At 42.6% G+C, this 20,249-nt stretch overlaps 1 protein-coding gene across 1 annotated transcript in view; it reads left to right on the forward strand.

The window, feature by feature from the left end:
* Nucleotides 1-20,249, forward strand: part of LOC128641628 (prostasin) — a 183,223-nt gene that overhangs the window by 20,751 nt on the left and 142,223 nt on the right. Inside the window, exons 2-6 of the mRNA XM_053694164.1 lie at nt 93-116; nt 5,432-5,576; nt 6,632-6,900; nt 13,145-13,311; nt 20,082-20,243. Coding sequence (XP_053550139.1) covers nt 93-116; nt 5,432-5,576; nt 6,632-6,900; nt 13,145-13,311; nt 20,082-20,243 — 767 coding nt within the window. The remainder of the gene's footprint in view (nt 1-92; nt 117-5,431; nt 5,577-6,631; nt 6,901-13,144; nt 13,312-20,081; nt 20,244-20,249) is intronic.

Below are 20,249 nucleotides of genomic sequence, written 5' to 3' on the forward strand. Positions count from 1 at the left end.
ATCTCACAGCTCTGACATTACACTCTAGCAGTTATGTACTATGACCTGCATATAATTATCTGACACTATTTTCTTCTGCTTCTTTCTTACAGTTGCTGATTTTGCATCGTGCCAATGTGAGTTTGTTACTGTATTTGTAGAGCGATGTGTGCGCTGGTTTATTTGCACAGCGGGCGAGAGATCCTGATCTATACTGTGTTTTATAATAAATTGTAATCAGCCGCAATAAAGAAAGAAGTTTATTTGCATAAGTTTCAGGTCAGATCTAATCTCTGCGGTAGAAACTTCGTCCTGGTCCATTATTGCTGCTGACAATATATCACTTTACTTATTGTCAGCACACATAGGCCTAGATTTAGAGTTCGGCGGTAGCCGTGAAAACCAGCGTTAGAGGCTCCTAACGCTGGTTTTGGCCGCCCGCTGGTATTTGGAGTCAGTGATTTAAAGGTCTAACGCTCACTTTTCAGCCGCGACTTTTCCATACCGCAGATCCCCTTACGTCAATTGCGTATCCTATCTTTTCAATGGGATCTTTCTAACGCCGGTATTTAGAGTCGTTTCTGAAGTGAGCGTTACAGCTCTAACGACAAAACTCCAGGCGCCTGAAAATAGCAGGAGTTTAGAGCTTTCTGGGCTAACGCCGGTTTATAAAGCTCTTAACTACTGTACCCTAAAGTACACTAACACCCATAAACTACCTATGTACCCCTAAACCGAGGTCCCCCCACATCGCCGCCACTCGATTAAATTTTTTTAACCCCTAATCTGCCGACCGCCACCTACGTTATACTTATGTACCCCTAATCTGCTGCCCCTAACCCCGCCGACCCCTGTATTACATTTATTAACCCCTAACCTGCCCCCCACAACGTCGCCGCCAGCTACTTACAATAATTAACCCCTAATCTTCCGACCGCAAAGCACCGCCACCTACGTTATCCTTATGTACCCCTAATCTGCTGCCCCTAACACCGCTGACCCCTATATTATATTTATTAACCCCTAATCTGCCCCCCTCAACGTCGCCGACACCTGCCTACACTTATTAACCTCTAATCTGCCGACCGGAGCTCATCGCTACTATAATAAATGTATTAACCCCTAAAGCTAAGTCTAACCCTAACACTAACACCCCCCTAACTTAAATATAATTTACATCTAACGAAATAAATTAACTCTTATTAAATAACTTATTCCTATTTAAAGCTAAATACTTACCTGTAAAATAAATCCTAATATAGCTACAATATAAATTATAATTATATTATAGCTATTTTAGGATTAATATTTATTTTACAGGTAACTTTGTAATTATTTTAACCAGGTACAATAGCTATTAAATAGTTAAGAACTATTTAATAGTTACCTAGTTAAAATAATAACAAATTTACCTGTAAAATAAATCCTAACCTAAGTTATAATTTAACCTAACACTACCCTATCAATAAATTAATTAAATACAATTGCTACAAATAACTACAATTACATAAACTAACTAAAGTACAAAAAATAAAAAAGAACTAAGTTACAAAAAATAAAAAAATATTTACAAACATAAGAAAATTATTACAACAATTTTAAACTAATTACACCTACTCTAAGCCCCCTAATAAAATAACAAAGACCCCCAAAATAAAAAATGCCCTACCCTATTCTAAATTAAAAAAGTTAAAAGCTCTTTTACCTTACCAGCCCTGAACAGGGCCCTTTGCGGGGCATGCCCCAAGAATTTCAGCTCTTTTGCCTGTAAAAAAAAAAACATACAATACCCCCCCCCCAACATTACAACCCACCACCCACATACCCCTAATCTAACCCAAACCCCCCTTAAATAAACCTAACACTAATCCCCTGAAGATCTTCCTACCTTGTCTTCACCATCCAGGTATCACCGATCCGTCCTGGCTCCAACATCTTCATCCAACCCAAGCGGGGGTTGGCGATCCATCATCCGGTGGCTGAAGAGGTCCAGAAGAGGCTCCAAAGTCTTCCTCCTATCCGGCAAGAAGAGGACATCCGGACCGGCAAACATCTTCTCCAAGCGGCATCTTCGATCTTCTTGCATCCGGTGCGGAGCGGGTCCATCTTGAAGCAGGCGACGCGGATCCATCCTCTTCTTCCGTTGTCTCCCGACGAATGACGGTTCCTTTAAGGGACGTCATCCAAGATGGCGTCCCTTGAATTCCGATTGGCTGATAGGATTCTATCAGCCAATCGGAATTAAGGTAGGAAAATTCTGATTGGCTGATGGAATCAGCCAATCAGAATCAAATTCAATCCGATTGGCTGATCCAATCAGCCAATCAGATTGAGCTCGCATTCTATTGGCTGATCGGCCAATCGGATTGAACTTGATTCTGTTTGGCTGATTCCATCAGCCAATCAGAATTTTCCTACCTTAATTCCGATTGGCTGATAGAATCCTATCAGCCAATCGGTATTCAAGGGACGCCATCTTGGATGACGTCCCTTAAAGGAACCGTCATTCGTCGGGAGACAACGGAAGAGGAGGATGGATCCGCGTCGCCTGCTTCAAGATGGACCCGCTCCGCACCGGATGCAAGAAGATCGAAGATGCCGCTTGGAGAAGATGTTTGCCGGTCCGGATGTCCTCTTCTTGCCGGATAGGAGGAAGACTTTGGAGCCTCTTCTGGACCTCTTCAGCCACCGGATGATGGATCGCCAACCCCCGCTTGGGTTGGATGAAGATGTTGGAGCCAGGACGGATCAGTGATACCTGGATGGTGAAGACAAGGTAGGAAGATCTTCAGGGGATTAGTGTTAGGTTTATTTAAGGGGGGTTTGGGTTAGATTAGGGGTATGTGGGTGGTGGGTTGTAATGTTGGGGGGGGTATTGTATGTTTTTTTTTTTTTTACAGGCAAAAGAGCTGAAATTCTTGGGGCATGCCCTGCAAAGGGCCCTGTTCAGGGCTGGTAAGGTAAAAGAGCTTTTAACTTTTTTCATTTAGAATAGGGTAGGGCATTTTTTATTTTGGGGGTCTTTGTTATTTTATTAGGGGGCTTAGAGTAGGTGTAATTAGTTTAAAATTGTTGTAATAATTTTCTTATGTTTGTAAATATTTTTTTATTTTTTGTAACTTAGTTCTTTTTTATTTTTTGTACTTTAGTTAGTTTATGTAATTGTAGTTATTTGTAGCAATTGTATTTAATTTATTTATTGATAGTGTAGTGTTAGGTTAATTGTAGGTAGTTTATTTAATTAATTTATTGATAGGGTAGTGTTAGGTTTAATTATATCTTAGGTTAGGATTTATTTTACAGGTAAATTTGTTATTATTTTAACTAGGTAACTATTAAATAGTTCTTAACTATTTAATAGCTATTGTACCTGGTTAAAATAATTACAAAGTTGCCTGTAAAATAAATATTAATCCTAAAATAGCTATAATATAATTATAATTTATATTGTAGCTATATTAGGATTTATTTTCCAGGTAAGTATTTATCTTTAAATCGGAATAATTTATTTAATAAGAGTTAATTAATTTCGTTAGATGTAAATTATATTTAATTTAGGGGGGTGTTAGGGTTAGACTTAGCTTTAGGGGTTAATACATTTATTAGAATAGCGGTGAGCTCCAGTCGGCAGATTAGGGGTTAATAATTGAAGTTAGGTGTCGGCGATGTTAGGGAGGGCAGATTAGGGGTTAATGCTATTTATGATAGGGTTAGTGAGGCGGATTAGGGGTTAATTACTTTTATTATAGTAGCGCTCAGGTCCGCTCGGCAGATTAGGGGTTAATAAGTGTAGGCAGGTGTCGGCGACGTTGAGGGGGGCAGATTAGGGGTTAATAAATATAATCTAGGGGTCGGCGGTGTTAGGGGCAGCAGATTAGGGATACATAGGGATAACGTAGGTTGCGGCGGTTTACGGAGCGGCAGATTAGGGGTTAAAAAAATATGCAGGGGTCAGCGATAGCGGGGGCGGCAGATTAGGGGTTAATAATATAATGCAGGGGTCAGCAGATTAGGGGTTAATAAGTGTAAGGTTAGGGGTGTTTAGACTCGGGGTACATGTTAGAGTGTTAGGTGCAGACGTAGGAAGTGTTTCCCCATAGGAAACAATGGGGCTGCGTTAGGAGCTGAACGCTGCTTTTTTGCAGGTGTTAGGTTTTTTTTCAGCTCAAACAGCCCCATTGTTTCCTATGGGGGAATCGTGCACGAGCACGTTTTTGAGGCTGGCCGCGTCCGTAAGCAACTCTGGTATCGAGAGTTGCATTTGCGGTAAAAATGCTCTACGCTCCTTTTTTGGAGCCTAACGCAGCATTTGTTTGAACTCTCGATACCAGAGTTAAATTTATGGTGCGGCCAGAAAAAAGCCAGCGGAGCGTTAACAGCCCATCTACCGCCAAACTCCAAATCTAGGCCATATTGTTTTTATTATTCAAATTTTTATGTAACAATAGAAAGAAAATGGAAAATCATCTTAAATATACAGATCAAAAAGAAAAATCAACAGGGGGGGGGATATATTAATAATTAAAGCAATATTTTGAAAAATGTATTTAGAGTGTTTGTGTGTATATATATATATATATATATATATATATATATATATATATATATATATATATATATATATATATATATATATATATATATATATATATATATATATATATATATATATATATATATATATATATATATATATATATATATATATATATATATATATATATATATATATATATATATATATATATATATATATATATATATATATATATATATATATATATATATATATATATATATATACACACACACACACACACACACACACACACACACACACACACACATATACACATATACACACACACACACACATACACACACATACACACATACACACACATACACACACATACACACACATATACACACACACACTTCTATAGATGACAGGGTGCTAGAGTAAGATATGACAAGCAGGAAACAGCACTCACTGGACTTAGTAATTAAAGCTTTCATGATTCAGATAGGGCATGCAATCTTAAACAACTTTCCAATTTACTTCTATTATCTAATTTGCTCAATTCTTTAGATATCCTTTGTTGAAGAAATAGCAATGCACATGTGTGAGCCAATCACACAAGGCCTCTAGGTGCAGCAACCAATCGGCAGCTACTGAGCATATCTAGATATGCTTTTCAGCAAGTGATATCAAGAGAATGAAGCAAATTAGATAATAGAAGTAAATTAGAAAGTTGTTTAAAATTACATGCTCTTTCTAAATCACGAGAAAAAAAATTGGCTTTCATGTTCCTTTAAGTAAATTGAATTAGTCTAGACTAATTAGACTAGTCTAGTGAGTGTTGTTTCCTGCTTGCCATATATATATATATATATAATCTGTGTCTTTAGCGGTTGCTCTGTATTACAAGTAATCACATTTGTCTTCTAGTTCACAGTCGTATTGTCGGGGGGGAAGATGCTGTACCAGGTACTTATCCGTGGCAAGTCAGTATTTGGTACAACCATGACCATGTATGTGGTGGTTCCCTGATCAGCGCACGGTGGGTCCTGACGGCCGCTCACTGCTTCCCATCGTGAGTATTATGTGATGTAGTGAAGTGAATCTCCTAAAGGTTACAAATTAAACTGAATATTTAGTTGTCGGTGCTCTGGCAACCATTAGTGGTCAATACTCCTGCTTACTCGATTGTTTCTTCTGCAAACTTCAGAATTTTACACACGTTATCAACTATGGTATATATCTATCCATCCACACACATGTGCATGCACACACAAACAAATGCACATGCGCACACACACACAAATGCACATGCGCGCGCGCACACACACACAAATGCACATGCGCGCGCGCACACACACACAAATGCACATGCGCGCACACACACAAATGCACATGCGCGCACACACACACAAATGCACATGCGCGCGCACACACACACAAATGCACATGCGCGCGCGCACACACACACAAATGCACATGCGCAGCGCGCACACACACACACAAATGCACATGCGCGCGCACACACACACACAAATGCACATGCGCGCACACACAAATGCACATGCGCGCGCACACACACACACAAATGCACATGCGCGCGCACACACACACACAAATGCACATGCGCGCGCACACACACACACAAATGCACATGCGCGCGCACACACACACAAATGCACATGCGCGCGCGCACACACACACACAAATGCACATGCGCGCGCGCGCACACACACACACAAATGCACATGCGCGCGCACACACACACAAATGCACATGCGCGCGCGCACACACACACAAATGCACATGCGCGCGCGCACACACACACAAATGCACATGCGCGCGCACACACACAAATGCACATGCGCGCGCACACACACAAATGCACATGCGCGCGCACACACACACAAATGCACATGCGCGCGCACACACACACAAATGCACATGCGCGCGCACACACACACAAATGCACATGCGCGCGCACACACACACAAATGCACATGCGCGCGCACACACACACAAATGCACATGCGCGCGCACACACACACAAACGCACATGCACACCAGAGATCATATGTGTTTCCTGTGTCAGTGTGTTCTACTACTGTTACTCCCTTTATTCTCTTGCAGAGACCATAAAATCACAGACTATGAGGTCATTATTGGGGTCACCCAGCTGTCGTCCAGTGAGAATCAACAGCTCATTTTTGTTGAAAGCGTGACGAAATACCCCTACTACTCTGAGGACAGTTCGTTTGGTGACTTGGCCCTCGTGCTTCTGAAAAGCCCCGTGACCTTCTCTTCAACAGCTGCAGTCATAGCTTTGCCGTCACAAGATGTGCAGTTCCCGGCTGGCTTGTCCTGCAAAGTTTCCGGATGGGGCCACACCAAGATGGGAGGTATAAAGAGGTTTATTGGTGTTTAATAGAACACAAATCTATTTGTAAATATAAAGGTAGAGCAAACTCATGAAGAAGCAATCATGGGTATAAAAGGACACTTTTAGGCACAAAACACAATATTAAAGGGACAGTCTAGTCCAAAATAAACTTTCATGATAAATGTAAATTTAAACAACTTTCTAATTTATTTTTATCACCAATTTTGCTTTGTTCTCTTGGTATGCTTAGTTGAAAGCTAAATCTAGGAGGTTCATATGCTAATTTCTTAGACCTTGAAGGCCTCCTCCTATCTGAATGCATTTTGAGTTTTTCACCACTAGAGGGTGTTAGTTCATGGGTGTCATATAGATAACATTGTGCTCAGACATGTGGAGTTACCTAGGAGTCAGCACTGATTGGCTAAAATGCAAGTCTGTCAAAAGAACTAAGATAAGGGGACATTCTGCAGAGGCTTAGATACAAAGTAATCACAGAGGTAAAAAGTATATTAACATAACTGTGTTGGTTATACAAAACTGGGGTAAGGATAATAAAGGATTATCTTTTAAAAAATTAAAAATTCTGCTGTAGACTGTCCCTTTTAAATGCTGAAAGGTTGGTGGTAGCATTAGTCTAGGTGTAAATTTATTATGGTATCCTTTGAAGAAGCAGCAATGCAGCTAGCTCCCAGTAGTGAACACACTGGCTGAGCCAATGACAAGTCATATATGTGCAACCAACAATTATCAGCTAGCTCCCAGTAGTGTAGGCTAGAAACAATATTCTTTTTTTCAACAAAGGAATACTCTTTAAAAACATAAAATGAAGATAAAGGGTAGGTTATGTGTATTATACCCAATACCAATTGAAAACTCTTCTGTAGGGTTAGGTCTATCATCCAGTTGTAGCAAGGCATATGCCTGTCCCTTTGATAATCACACCTACTGCACAGTCTTAGGATGTAGTTAAAAGGACAATTTCTTACTTGATTTAAAATGTAGACAACGTATGGTTTATAATTAGGTTCCAAATATTTCCAAAAAAGGTCATGATTAGCCTGTACTATACTATACAATTGTTATGTAAAGTGACTAGTGCTTTTGTGATTTTTCTGGGTAAATCCCTGATCTTAGGAAGGGGTACTATGATGCACATCTGGGCCTCGATCCGATATGCAGCGTCGCCCAATTTTGCTCTGGTTTGGTATCACATATACGGCGTAACATAGAAGTTACGCTCGTATATTTCTGCCTTCGGCCATAGTTTTTTGGCCCATAGACAGGTATACCAAACCAGCGCAGTTTGGTATCCAATATACAGCGTAAGGACTTACGTGAGCCCCTTACACCGCCACCACCTATATTACCTACCCCCTAATGTGAGCCCCTTACACCGCCGCCACCTACATTACCTACCCCCTAATGTGATCTCCTTACCCCGCCGCCACCTACATTACCTACCCCCTAATGTGATCTCCTTACACCGCCGCCACCTACATTACCTACCCCCTAATGTGAGCTCCTACCCCGCCGCCAGCTATATTAAAATTATTAACCTCTAATTTAATCCCCCTACCCCGCCGCCAGCTATATGAAAATGATTAACCCCTAAAATATCCCTACCACTAAACCCAAGTCTAACCCTACAAATAGCCCTGAAAAGGGCTTTTTGCGTGGCATTGCCCCAAAGTAAACAGCTCTATTGCCAGCCCTTAAAAGGGCTTTGTCACAAAGTAATCAGCTCTTTTGCCTATAATCTAAATCCCCCTACACCGCCGCCACCTATAATAAATGTATTACCCCCTAATCTAATTCGCCTACACCGCTGCCACCTATATTAACTATATTAACCCTAATTATATTAGGGTTAATATAGTTAATATAGTTAATAAATATATATATATATATATATATATATATATATATATATATATATATATATTAACCCTATCTAACGCTAACACCCCTAACTTAATTATTATTAAAATAAATCTAAATAATATTAACTAAATTATTCCTATTTAAATCTAAATACTTACCTATAAAATAAACCCTAAGATAGCTACAATGTAATTAATAATTACATTGTAGCTATTTTACGGTTTATATTTATTTTACAGGCAAATTGGTATTTATTTTAACTAGGTACAATAGCTATTAAATAGTTAATAACTATTTATTTGCTACCTAGTTAAAATAATTACCAATTTACCTGTAAAATAAATCCTAACCTAAGTTACAAATACACCTACACTATCAATAAATTAAATAAACTACAAATATCTAAACTAAAATACAATTAAATACACTAAACTAAATTACAAAAAATAAAAAAAGATTACAAGAATTTTAAGCTACTTACACCTAATCTAAGCACCTTAATAAAATAATAAAGCCCCCCAAAATAAAAAAAATGCCCTACCCTATTCTAAATTTAAAAAGTAACCAGCTCTTTTACCAGCCCTTAAAAGGGCTTTTTGCGGGGCATTTCCCCAAAGTAATCAGCTCTTTTGCCTGTAAAAAAAAACCCACAATACCACCCCCCAACATTACAACCCACCCAAACCCCCCTTAAAAAAACCTAACACTAACCCCCAGAAGATCTCCCTACCTTGAGTCGTCTTCACCCAGCGGGTCAAACTCTTCATCCGGATGTGGTCCTCCATCCCGGCGATGTCTTCATCCAAGCGGCAAAGAAGAGGTCTTCCATCCCGGCGATGTCTTTATCCAAGCGGCAAAGAAGAGGTCCTCCATCGGGGCGAAGTCTTCCTCCAAGCGGCGTCTTCAATCTTCTTTCTTCCGACCTCCGACGTGGAACATCCAGCTGGCCCGATGACTGAAAAGACGAATGAAGTTTCCTTTTAAATGACGTCATCCAAGATGGCGTCCCTCGAATTTCCGATTGGCTGATAGGATTCTATCAGCCAATCGGAATTAAGGTAAGAAAATCTGATTGGCTGATCCAATCAGATTGAGCTCGCATTCTATTGGCTGATCGGAACAGCCAATAGAATGCGAGCTCAATCTGATTGGATCAGCCAATCGGATTGAACTTGAATCTGATTGGCTGATTGAATCAGCCAATCAGGTTTTCTTACCTTAATTCCGATAGGATTCTATCAGCCAATCGGAATTCGAGGGACGCCATCTTGGATGACGTCATTTAATGGAAACTTCATTCGTCTTTCAGTCGTTGGGCCAGCTGGATGTTCCGCGTCGGAGGTCGGAAGAAAGAAGATTGAAGATGCCGCTTGGAGGAAGACTTCGCCCCAATGGAGGACCTCTTCTTTGCCACTTGGATGAAGACATCGCCGGGATGGAAGACCTCTTCTTTGCCGCTTGGATGAAGACATCGCCGGGATGGAAGACCTCTTCTTTGCCGCTTGGATGAAGACCTCGCCGGGATGGAGGACCACATCTGGATGAAGAGTTCGGCCCGGCTGGGTGAAGACGACTCAAGGTAGGGAGATCTTCTGGGGGTTAGTGTTAGGTTTTTTTTAAGGGGGGTTTGGGTGGGTTTAGAGTAGGGGTATGTGGGTGGTGAGTTGTAATGTTGGGGGGTGGTATTGTGGTTTTTTTTTTACAGGCAAAAGAGCTGATTACTTTGGGGAAATGCCCCGCAAAAAGCCCTTTTAAGGGCTGGTAAAAGAGCTGGTTACTTTTTAATTTAGAATAGGGTAGGGCATTTTTTATTTTGGGGGGCTTTATTATTTTATTAGGGGGCTTAGATTAGGTGTAAGTACCTTAAAATTCTTGTAATCTTCTTTTTTTATTTTTTGTAATTTAGTTTAGTGTATTTAATTGTATTTTAGTTTAGATATTTGTAGTTTATTTAATTTATTGATAGTGTAGGTGTATTTGTAACTTAGGTTAGGATTATTATTACTTTATTATTATTATTATTTTACAGGTAAATTGGTAATTATTTTAACTAGGTAGCAATTAAATAGTTAACTATTTAATAGCTATTGTACCTAGTTAAAATAAATACCAAGTTACCTGTAAAATAAATATAAACCCTAACATAGCTACAATGTAATTATTAATTATATTGTAGCTATCTTAGGGTTTATTTTATAGGTAAGTATTTAGATTTAAATAGGAATAATTTAGTTAATATTATTATTATTTAGATTTATTTTAATAATAATTAAGTTAGGGGTGTTGGCGTTAGATAGGGTTAATATAGTTAATATATATATAATATAATAACTATATTAACCCTAATATAATTAGGGTTAATATAGGTGGCGGCGGTATAGGGGGATTAGATTAGGGGTTAATAATTTTAATATAGGTGGCGGCGGTGTAGGGGTATTAGATTAGGGGGTAATACATTTATTATAGGTGGCGGCGGTGTAGGGGGATTTAGATTACAGGCAAAAGAGCTGATTACTTTGTGACAATGCCCCGCAAAAAGCCATTTTAAGGGCTGGTAAAAGAGCTGATTACTTTGGGGCAATGGCCCGCAAAAGGGCCTTTGAAGGGCTGGCAATAGAGCTGTTTACTTTGGGGTAATGCCACGCAAAAAGCCCTTTTCAGGGCTATTTGTAGGGTTAGACTTAGGTTTAGTGGTAGGGATATTTTAGTATTTTAGGGGTTAATTAATTTAATATAGCTGGCGGCGGTGTAGGGGGATTAAATTAGGGGTTAATCATTTTAATATAGCTGGCGGCGGGGGTAGGGGGATTAGATTAGGGGGTTTATAATTTTAATATAGCTGGCGGCGGGGTAGGAGCTCACATTAGGGGGTAGGTAATGTAGGTGGCGGCGGGGTAGGAGCTCACATTAGGGGGTAGGTAATGTAGGTGGCGGCGGTGTAAGGAGATCACATTAGGGGGTAGGTAATGTAGGTGGCGACAGTGTAAGGGGCTCACATTAGGGGGTAGGTAATGTAGGTGGCGACAGTGTAAGGGGCTCACATTAGGGGGTAGGTAATGTAGGTGGCGGCAAAGTAAGGGGCTTACATTAGGGGGTAGGTAATGTAGGTGGCGGCGGAGTAAGGAGCTCACATTAGGGGGTAGGTAATGTAGGTGGCGACAGTGTAAGGGGCTCACATTAGGGGGTAGGTAATGTAGGTGGCGGCGGAGTAAGGGGCTCACATTAGGGGGTAGTTAATGTAGGTGGCGGCGGGGTCCGGGAGCGGCGGTTTAGGGGTTAATAACTTTATTAGGTGCGGCGGGGTCCGGGAGCGGCGGTTTAGGGGTTAATGCATTTATTATTAGGAGAGTGAGGGGGATAGCGGATAGAGGGGTATACGTGTCGGGCTATGTTTGGGAGGCGTGTTAGACAGTACGGGAGATTTAATACTTTAGTCGGTTTTTGTAGGCGCCGGCAGTTTATAAAGTGCCGTAAGTCACTGGCGACTCCAGAAATTTGTACTTACGCAGATTTCTGGACATTACTAGTTCGTCAGACTTACGGCACTTTAGCATCTGACGGTGCCGTATATGGTATAGCTCGAGTTGCGAGCTGAAACTACGGGCGGCGCAGGTTTCCACGATTGCGCCGAAACCTGCGCTGTATATCGGATCGCACCCCTGGTGGTCTTGTAGTAAGCTGAAGCCCTTTTGGTCAGATATAGAAACATTTATTAAAACCATTAGTAATCAAGAAAAAGATTTTCGGCTTCAGCCATCTACAGCATTATTAAATTTACTCCCAAAATGTAAATGTAGGTTACGGTTGAGGCTGATACAATTAGCATTAAACACAGCAAAATCCTTGATAGCTACTAATTGGAAATCACAATACACCCCTACATATCACGCATGGGAAAGACTAATGGAACATACAATTCAAATAGAAGAATATGGGTACTACCAAAGGAGGGATATGGAAACATATCACAATATAAAATATTATTGGGAGACGCAAATGCACCTTTACTAATTGCTCAGAGGTAATTAAGAAGAGAAGGGCAAGGGAGCTGTTGAATTGAATAGACCAAAAGTGAATGGGTGTTTGATACTGAATGTCTGTAATAAACATATATGAAACATAGGAGCAGTAATATAATGTGAAATATGGTTATGGTGGCCAAATAAAGTTGAGGTTGACACTATTATTGTCGTTTTGTTGATAAAATAATATAAGAACTAATGAATGATGTTATATCGATGAATGCAATGCATTGACTTGTTATTGCCAAAACGTAAGTCAGAATGTATAATTAATGCATTATCTTGTAATGTTCTATTTCATCCAATAAACATCTTTTGAAAAAAAAAATCCCTGATCTTACGCCTTATGTGTTCACACAGTTCCTCTCAAGAACCCAAAGACGCTGCAGGCTGCGGACGTGGCGCTTATCAGCCGCAGAACGTGCAACTGTCTTCATCACATCAATCCCTCTGAAAACTCTTTAGGATCCATCCAGCAGGACATGATCTGTGCAGGGTCAGCGTCTGGGGCAAAAGATGCCTGTCAGGTATGTACAAAATCAGTCACCCTTCACTACAATATACAGTATGTACAAGATCAGTTACCCTTCACTACAATATACAGTATGTGCAAGATCAGTCACCTTTCACTGCAATATACAGTATATACATGTTGTGCTGTTAAAGAACCATTAAACACAACAGAACTGCATAATCAACAAATACGTAATCAAAGTAAGTTCAATATTCAACTTTAATTCCTGGTCAAATTCACATTCAGCAGGTTCCTGGCCAATCACTAATACATCTAGTCTATTAATTAAGTTCCTTACTGTGATGGATACCCCGGCTACCTCGGCTGGGTAGCTCCACCCAAACGGGTCCTGCTTCCTCCCTGCCGACTGCAGCTATGTAGCTGGCAAGTGACCACAGCCTGTAGCCACCCCTGATGCCCGACAGCACCAGTACTCGGGGTCCCACCCTGTGGCAGACTCTGGCTACCCAGACTAGGTAGCTCTGCCAGAGGGTCCTTCCTCTGCCTGGAACAGGCTGCTATGTAGCCCAGGAAAGGGATTTTAGCAGGAACCCACCCAAATAACATGAGATACTAGCATTCAGGTGAAACAGGAACTCTCTTTATTGTAAAACATACACTCCTTTTATACACACAGCTTATCTTGATAAGACCCTGGACAATTCCACAATTTTCCTGCCATTCCTGCCCCTCCAGACCGACAGGCACCTCCATAGCAGTCACAGTCCCAGGGGGACCGGCGGCACCTTCCAGGGTGTCATTTTAATGCTCTCTGTCCCCAGATGCCACAGTCCAAAAATCAGTATGATTCATTATTGGGGACCAGAGTTAGTGTCTAAAACCCCCGGTTCCCAAAGGAGTGCCCCTCCGATAATTCCCCAAGCTCTTGTCTTCCCTAGGGGCTACCAATCCCCAAAAGAGGGGAGCTCTGGGGCAAAGGGCTGCTGGAGCGACCAGGGGTAAAGTTAGCGGGTGTCCTGTGGCCGACCGGGAGTTCCAGGAGCCCGGCCAGCCTGAGAGGGGTTAGGCGGGTGTCCGTTGTGAGGTGGCCGACCAGGAGTTCCAGGAGCCCTGCCAGCCTAGGAGGGTTTTCCCGGTCATAGACCAGCTCTTCTCTTAACACAAGCCAACAGAAAGCAAACAAAAAGCTTCCAGAGATTGTGGTTGCTCTGAGGAGTCAAAAACCACTGAGAAACAACAGGGGTGAGGTTGTAGGGTGTAGGGGTTTAGCCCTTGCAGCCCGGTATCTGTGACAACTCCCCCCTTCCAGTTCGACAGACCCGGCTAGATCCACACGGGTCTACTTGGGGGCTGTCCGACGGTGGCCCTCCACTTCTCGGATAATGGAGAAGGTTATCCCATGTCCCCTGTGCTTGAGGCACCCTAGGGAGTTTCTGCTGGCATTTATCCCCTGCACCCTGGGCACAGGGATAGTCACACAATGCAAAGTACCAAACAAGTTTGCCAAGGCCGGCTCCCAACAGTTGCTCTCCAACAAGTTGCCAGTGTCTTTAAGTTCCATGGCCATACTGCCTCCCTCTGTGACACTCTTTTGAGTACTGGCTGACCCACCCACAAACAAAGCCAGTGCTGGTTTCCCAGCTGTATTCCCACCCCAGACCGGAGGGTGAAATTGCTCCTTGGTGGGCAGGCAAAGCCTCGGGTTCCTAAACATGTGGCACCAACTGCATAAGCTTTTATCCTCCTTGCCCAATGCAATGCCTGCCCCTGGTGAGAAATCCTCCTGGGCGCAAAAAGGGTAGAGATCATGCCCAGCTACTGGGGAGAGAGACGGGCTGTCTCTCCTCCTGGGAAGGGGATCTGCTGCTGGGGAGGGAGGACAACTACCTCCGCTCCCTGAAAAACTGTGCTGCCACTGGGAAGAGAGACTGACTGTCTCCTCTCCCTGCTCCTGGCTCTGCCGCTGGGGAGAGAGACCGACTGTCTCCTCTCCCGGGAAGGGGTTCTGTGTAAGGGGAGGAAGGACGACTACCTCCACCCCTAGGGGATGGCTCTGCCGCTTGGGAGAGAGACCGACTGTCTCCTCTCCCCTGCTCCTGGCTCTGCCGCCGGGGCGAGAGACGACTGTCTCCTCTCCCTGCTCCTGGCTCTGCCGCTGGGGAGAGAGACCGACTGTCTCCTCTCCCTGCTCCTGGCTCTGCCGCTGGGGAGAGAGACCCGACTGTCTCCTCTCCCCTGCTCCTGGCTCTGCCACTTGGGAGAGAGACCGACTGACTTCTCTCCCGGGAAGGGGTTTCTGCTGCTGGGGAGAGTTATCGACATCCGTCTCTCCCTGCAAGGGGTTCTGTGTAAAGGGGAGGGAGGACAACTACCCTCCTCTCCCTGAGGATGGCTCTGCCACTGGGGAGATAGACCAGTTGTCTCCTCTCCTTGTACCTGGCTCTGCCACTAGGGAGAGAGACCAACTGTCCTCCACTCCGGGAAGGGGTGCTGCCGCTGGGGGAGAATTATCTACATCCGTATCTCCCTGCAAGGGGTTCTGTGTAAGGGAGGGAGGAGGACTACCTCCTCTCCCTGGTTTACCAGAGCTGCTGCAAGGGCTGGGCAGAGGCCGACTGCTCTCTGCCCTGTTGCCAGCGCTTCTGCTAGGGTGGCCCCCCTGGTCCAAGACCATAAGCTTGGAGCCAGACTGCTGATCGGGATCCAGCAGCCCTGGTTCCCTTTTTCTTTGTTGCTACTCCTTCACGGTCGAGCTCCATGAATCCCAGAGGGCTGCACCCCAGATATGTATACCCCTGGCATGCTGCTTAATGAGATCTAACAGCCTCTTGTATTCCTTGACCAGTGCCTCTTTCTGGTCAATTTATAAAATCCAGATCATCTAGGATTCCTCCAAGAGATTCCTCCAAGAGATCCAGCAGTTCCTCTTGGAGCCCAGAGATATCCTCCAGACCCTAGTCCATCTTGCTCCCAAACTGTGGTTCCTCTGTCCCTTTTTGTAAATAGCAATCCAGGGCCACCAAAGCCCTCTGTGGGGGAGCCATCCTCAAGCCATGGCTGCGTTTGCATAGAGAGCCATTGGAGGGCCCGTAGCCGTCCTCCACCCACATCTCTTGCTGGACCAGTCTATGTAGAACAGATAGCCATTCCCTCTTTGGCTGTTTTTCCCAGGAAAGGCACTCTCGCTGTCCGCCGAACCCGGAACCTCGTGTCATTCGTGAGGAGGACTTTTCCATTGTCCCACTCCTGTTGATGAGCCTCACACCAGAGGTCTCGGCGGATCAGGTCCCTCTGTTCCAGCATGTCCTGTTGGTAAATAGGACCGTCCAGCTGGCCCAGCGCCTCCTTTACTTTCCTTAGAAATTCGACTTCCATAGTTACCGGCTACTATGGCCATTCTCCTCTGTCAGCAGGAATCCTGTGGAAGAAGCAGATCCCACCGCTGCCAGCCAATGTGACGGATACCCCGGCTACCTCGGCTGGGTAGCTTCACCAAACGGTGTCCTGCTTCCTCCCCTGCCGACTGCAGCTATGTAGCTGGCAAGTGACCACAGCCTGTAGCCACCCCTGATGCCCGACAGCACCAGTACTCAGGGTCGCACCCTGTGGCAGACTCTGGCTACCCAGACTAGGTAGCTCTGCCAGAGGAACCTTCCTCTGCCTGGAACAGGCTGCTATGTAGCCCAGGAAAGTGATTTTAGCAGGAGCCCACCCAAATAACACGAGATACTAGCATTCAGGTTAAACAGGAACTTTCTTTATTGTAAAACATACACTCCTTTTATACACACGGCTCATCTTGATAAGACCCTGGACAATCCCACAATTTTCCTGCCATTCCTGCCCCTCCAGACCGACCGGAACCTCCATAGCAGCCACGGTCCCACAGAATCCCAGTACCTAGGGGTGGTGGTTTTGGGGTGATCCCAGGGACCGGCGGGCACTTCCAGGGTGTCATTTTAATGCTCTCGGTCCCCCAGATGCCACAGTCCAGCATGATTAGTTACTGGGGACCAGAGTTACAGGTCCATTGAAGTTATGGGGTTAGGGGTGTCTAAAACCCCTGTTTCCCAAAGGAGCTGCCCTCCGATAATTCCCCAAGTTCTTTTCCTTCCTAGGGGCTACCAATCCCCAAAAGAGCGGAGCTCTGGGGCAAAGGGCTTCTGGAGCAACTAGGGGTAAAGTTAGCGGGTGTCCTGCTGTCCTGTGGCTGACCGGGAGTTCCAGGAGCCCGGCCAGCCTGAGAGGGGTTAGGCGGGGTGTCCCGTTGTGATGCAGCCGACCAGGAGTTCAAGGAGCCCCGCCAGCCTCTGAGGGTTTTCCCGGTCATAGACTAGCTCTTCTCTTAACAAGTTTAGAACACAAACACAAGCCAACAAAAAGCTTCCAGAGAGTGTGGTTGCTCTGAGGAGCCCAAAACCACTGAGAAACACCAGGGGTGAGGTTGTAGGGTGTAGGGGTTTAGCCCTTGCAGCCCGGTATCTGTGACACTTACCCCCAATAGCACTTCTAGGGGGAGTCTTACATCCATTGTTTATGAAGTTCATATACAGTTACTAGGGATGGGTGAATGTGTTTATATGTTAGAATGAATGTTATTGAAGAAATTAGATTTTCATAATTGAATGTTCATAACGAATATTCTTAAAATTCTATAATCTAATGCTATTTACCGTTTTCGAATTTCACTTTTGAATTTCAATGTTTTTAATAAGATTGAATGTCCACATTTGAAATTTCGAATGTAACATTCGATTTAACAAATACTAGTGAGAAGTTCAATAGTTCATGTGGTAGGGAATTTAGTAAATTGATACAAATATATTAATTCAAATGTTTCACTTTCAATTATTGCATAATTTGAATATTACATTTAAAGAAAGCATAAGAAAAACTATTACATTAAACGAATGTTAGAATGTTGCACAAACATTCAAAATTCGAAACGAATGTGTTAAAATTTGTTTAATTTTTCAAATGTGAAACATTTGCCCATTCCTAGCAGTTACCCAAAACTCATAAACAACCAACAATAAAGGAACTTGCCCATGTGTGTAAAAAAATGTTAGCTACCCTTTATGTGTTTGTCATGGTTGCATGCGCTCTTCTACCTGAGGACGTTAACTTGTCATCCTATATATGTTGTGACTCCATATAATTAAAGGTAGCAGGGGTGAAATGTCAGGATTCGGTTTGCTAAACGAATGGCCAATATGGCTACTAGCAGCGGTATTGGTTTCAGCGCTGAATATATTAATGTGAGACACAAAGATATGGATTTGCACAGATCTGTGCGTGTTTCACACTGATATATCCAGCAATGAAACAAAACGAATGTCGCTACCTGCAGCCATATTGGGCATTTATTTAGCAAACCAATGCCGAACCTCGCAATTTCACCCATTGGTAATAAAGGATGAGCTCCTAAGCATAAAACAAGGGTGCACAGACCAAGAAAAAACATGGAGACCCAGCAGCAAGGCTGAACAATAAAGTTTTGTTGGAAGTCGCCATAGAATATAGAACCTTGGCTAGATATTGTAGGGTCAATACAAACCAGCGCCTGGATCTCCGGGAAAGAGCCGCTGACCTTTCTAGACTGTAGTCTCTGTGCAATAGCTCTCATTATTACTTGATGGGCTGAGATGATCCTGAACAATCCTCTAGAAACTGCAGCTGTCGCCTGCCTATGTACTTTATAGACCGTCTGCATCCAGCATTTAGTTCTCTTAAAGGGACACAAGTCAAAATGACACTTTCATGATTCGGACAACTTGCTGCAAACTTCATAAACTTAACACTGCTATATTCTACTCCTTTATTGTTTGTTCACTCTATCAACTTATTTATATCTGTCACTAACTGACCTCAGGAAAGAGGAGAGAAACCTAGATTACAACATGGTGCCGCACATTACCTTATACAGACTAAAACTTTAAACATATTCAATCAATTCTAAAAAAAATAGCATACTTTCAAAAATAAACCTGCATTTTATACTCTGCTATATAAATAGATCATGATGCCTGACACACATTTAGTGTTTAATGTCCCTTTTGAATGGACAGTGTACTGTAAAATTGTTTTTATTTAATGTGTTTCCAACGACTTATTACTGCTTCAGAATATCAAATGTATGAGAAATTGCTTCTTTTGGTTTATTTTTGTATATGAAATAGCAGTTTTTCTTTGAAACCACAACCCATTAAAATTGACTTGCAGTGAATTCAGATCTCCTTATTTATCACTTTCTGTACACAAACACACACTTCATTATATTATCTCTGTCTGTATACCAAAGCCCAGTACTTAGAGAGAACAATTGAAAATTAACATTCTATTACTTCTCTCTCCTACTGGGAGTGTACTTTCTTCTGCTGGGGATATGGCTATATATATATATATATATATATATATATATATATATATATATATATATTATCTATCCTATCTAATCTATCTAATCTATCTAATCTATCTATCTTATCTATCTAATCTATCTATCTAATCTATCTATCTAATCTATCTAATCTATCTATCTAATCTATCTATCTAATCTATCTATCTAATCTATCTAATCTATCTAATCTATATATATCCTATACTTCAGTATAGGTAGCGATACCAATGGAAAATGTATTATTTTAAATACCAAAATAAAGTAAAAGGAGCCATCTGTAAGCAACTTAATACTCTCCAGCAGGTAATATGGATAATTGGGAACAAATAGAAGGGAATAGAAATTAAAGGTAAACGCTCCCTTTAACTAAAGTTACAAATCCTTGTGTTAGAAGGGAATGATAAACACTTTTCTCTCTCTAGGGTGACTCCGGAGGTCCTCTCTCCTGTTATATAAATAGCAAGTGGTACCTGGCAGGTGTGGTCAGCTGGGAGACGAATGTGGCTCTCCGAACCGCCCTGGAGTCTATATCGCTGGTCAGCGTGTATTCTAACTGGATCAAGGAAATCGTCCAAGATGCTCAGGTCGAG

The sequence above is a fragment of the Bombina bombina genome, chromosome 11, assembly GCF_027579735.1.
Source record: "Bombina bombina isolate aBomBom1 chromosome 11, aBomBom1.pri, whole genome shotgun sequence".
Lineage (NCBI taxonomy): Eukaryota > Metazoa > Chordata > Amphibia > Anura > Bombinatoridae > Bombina > Bombina bombina.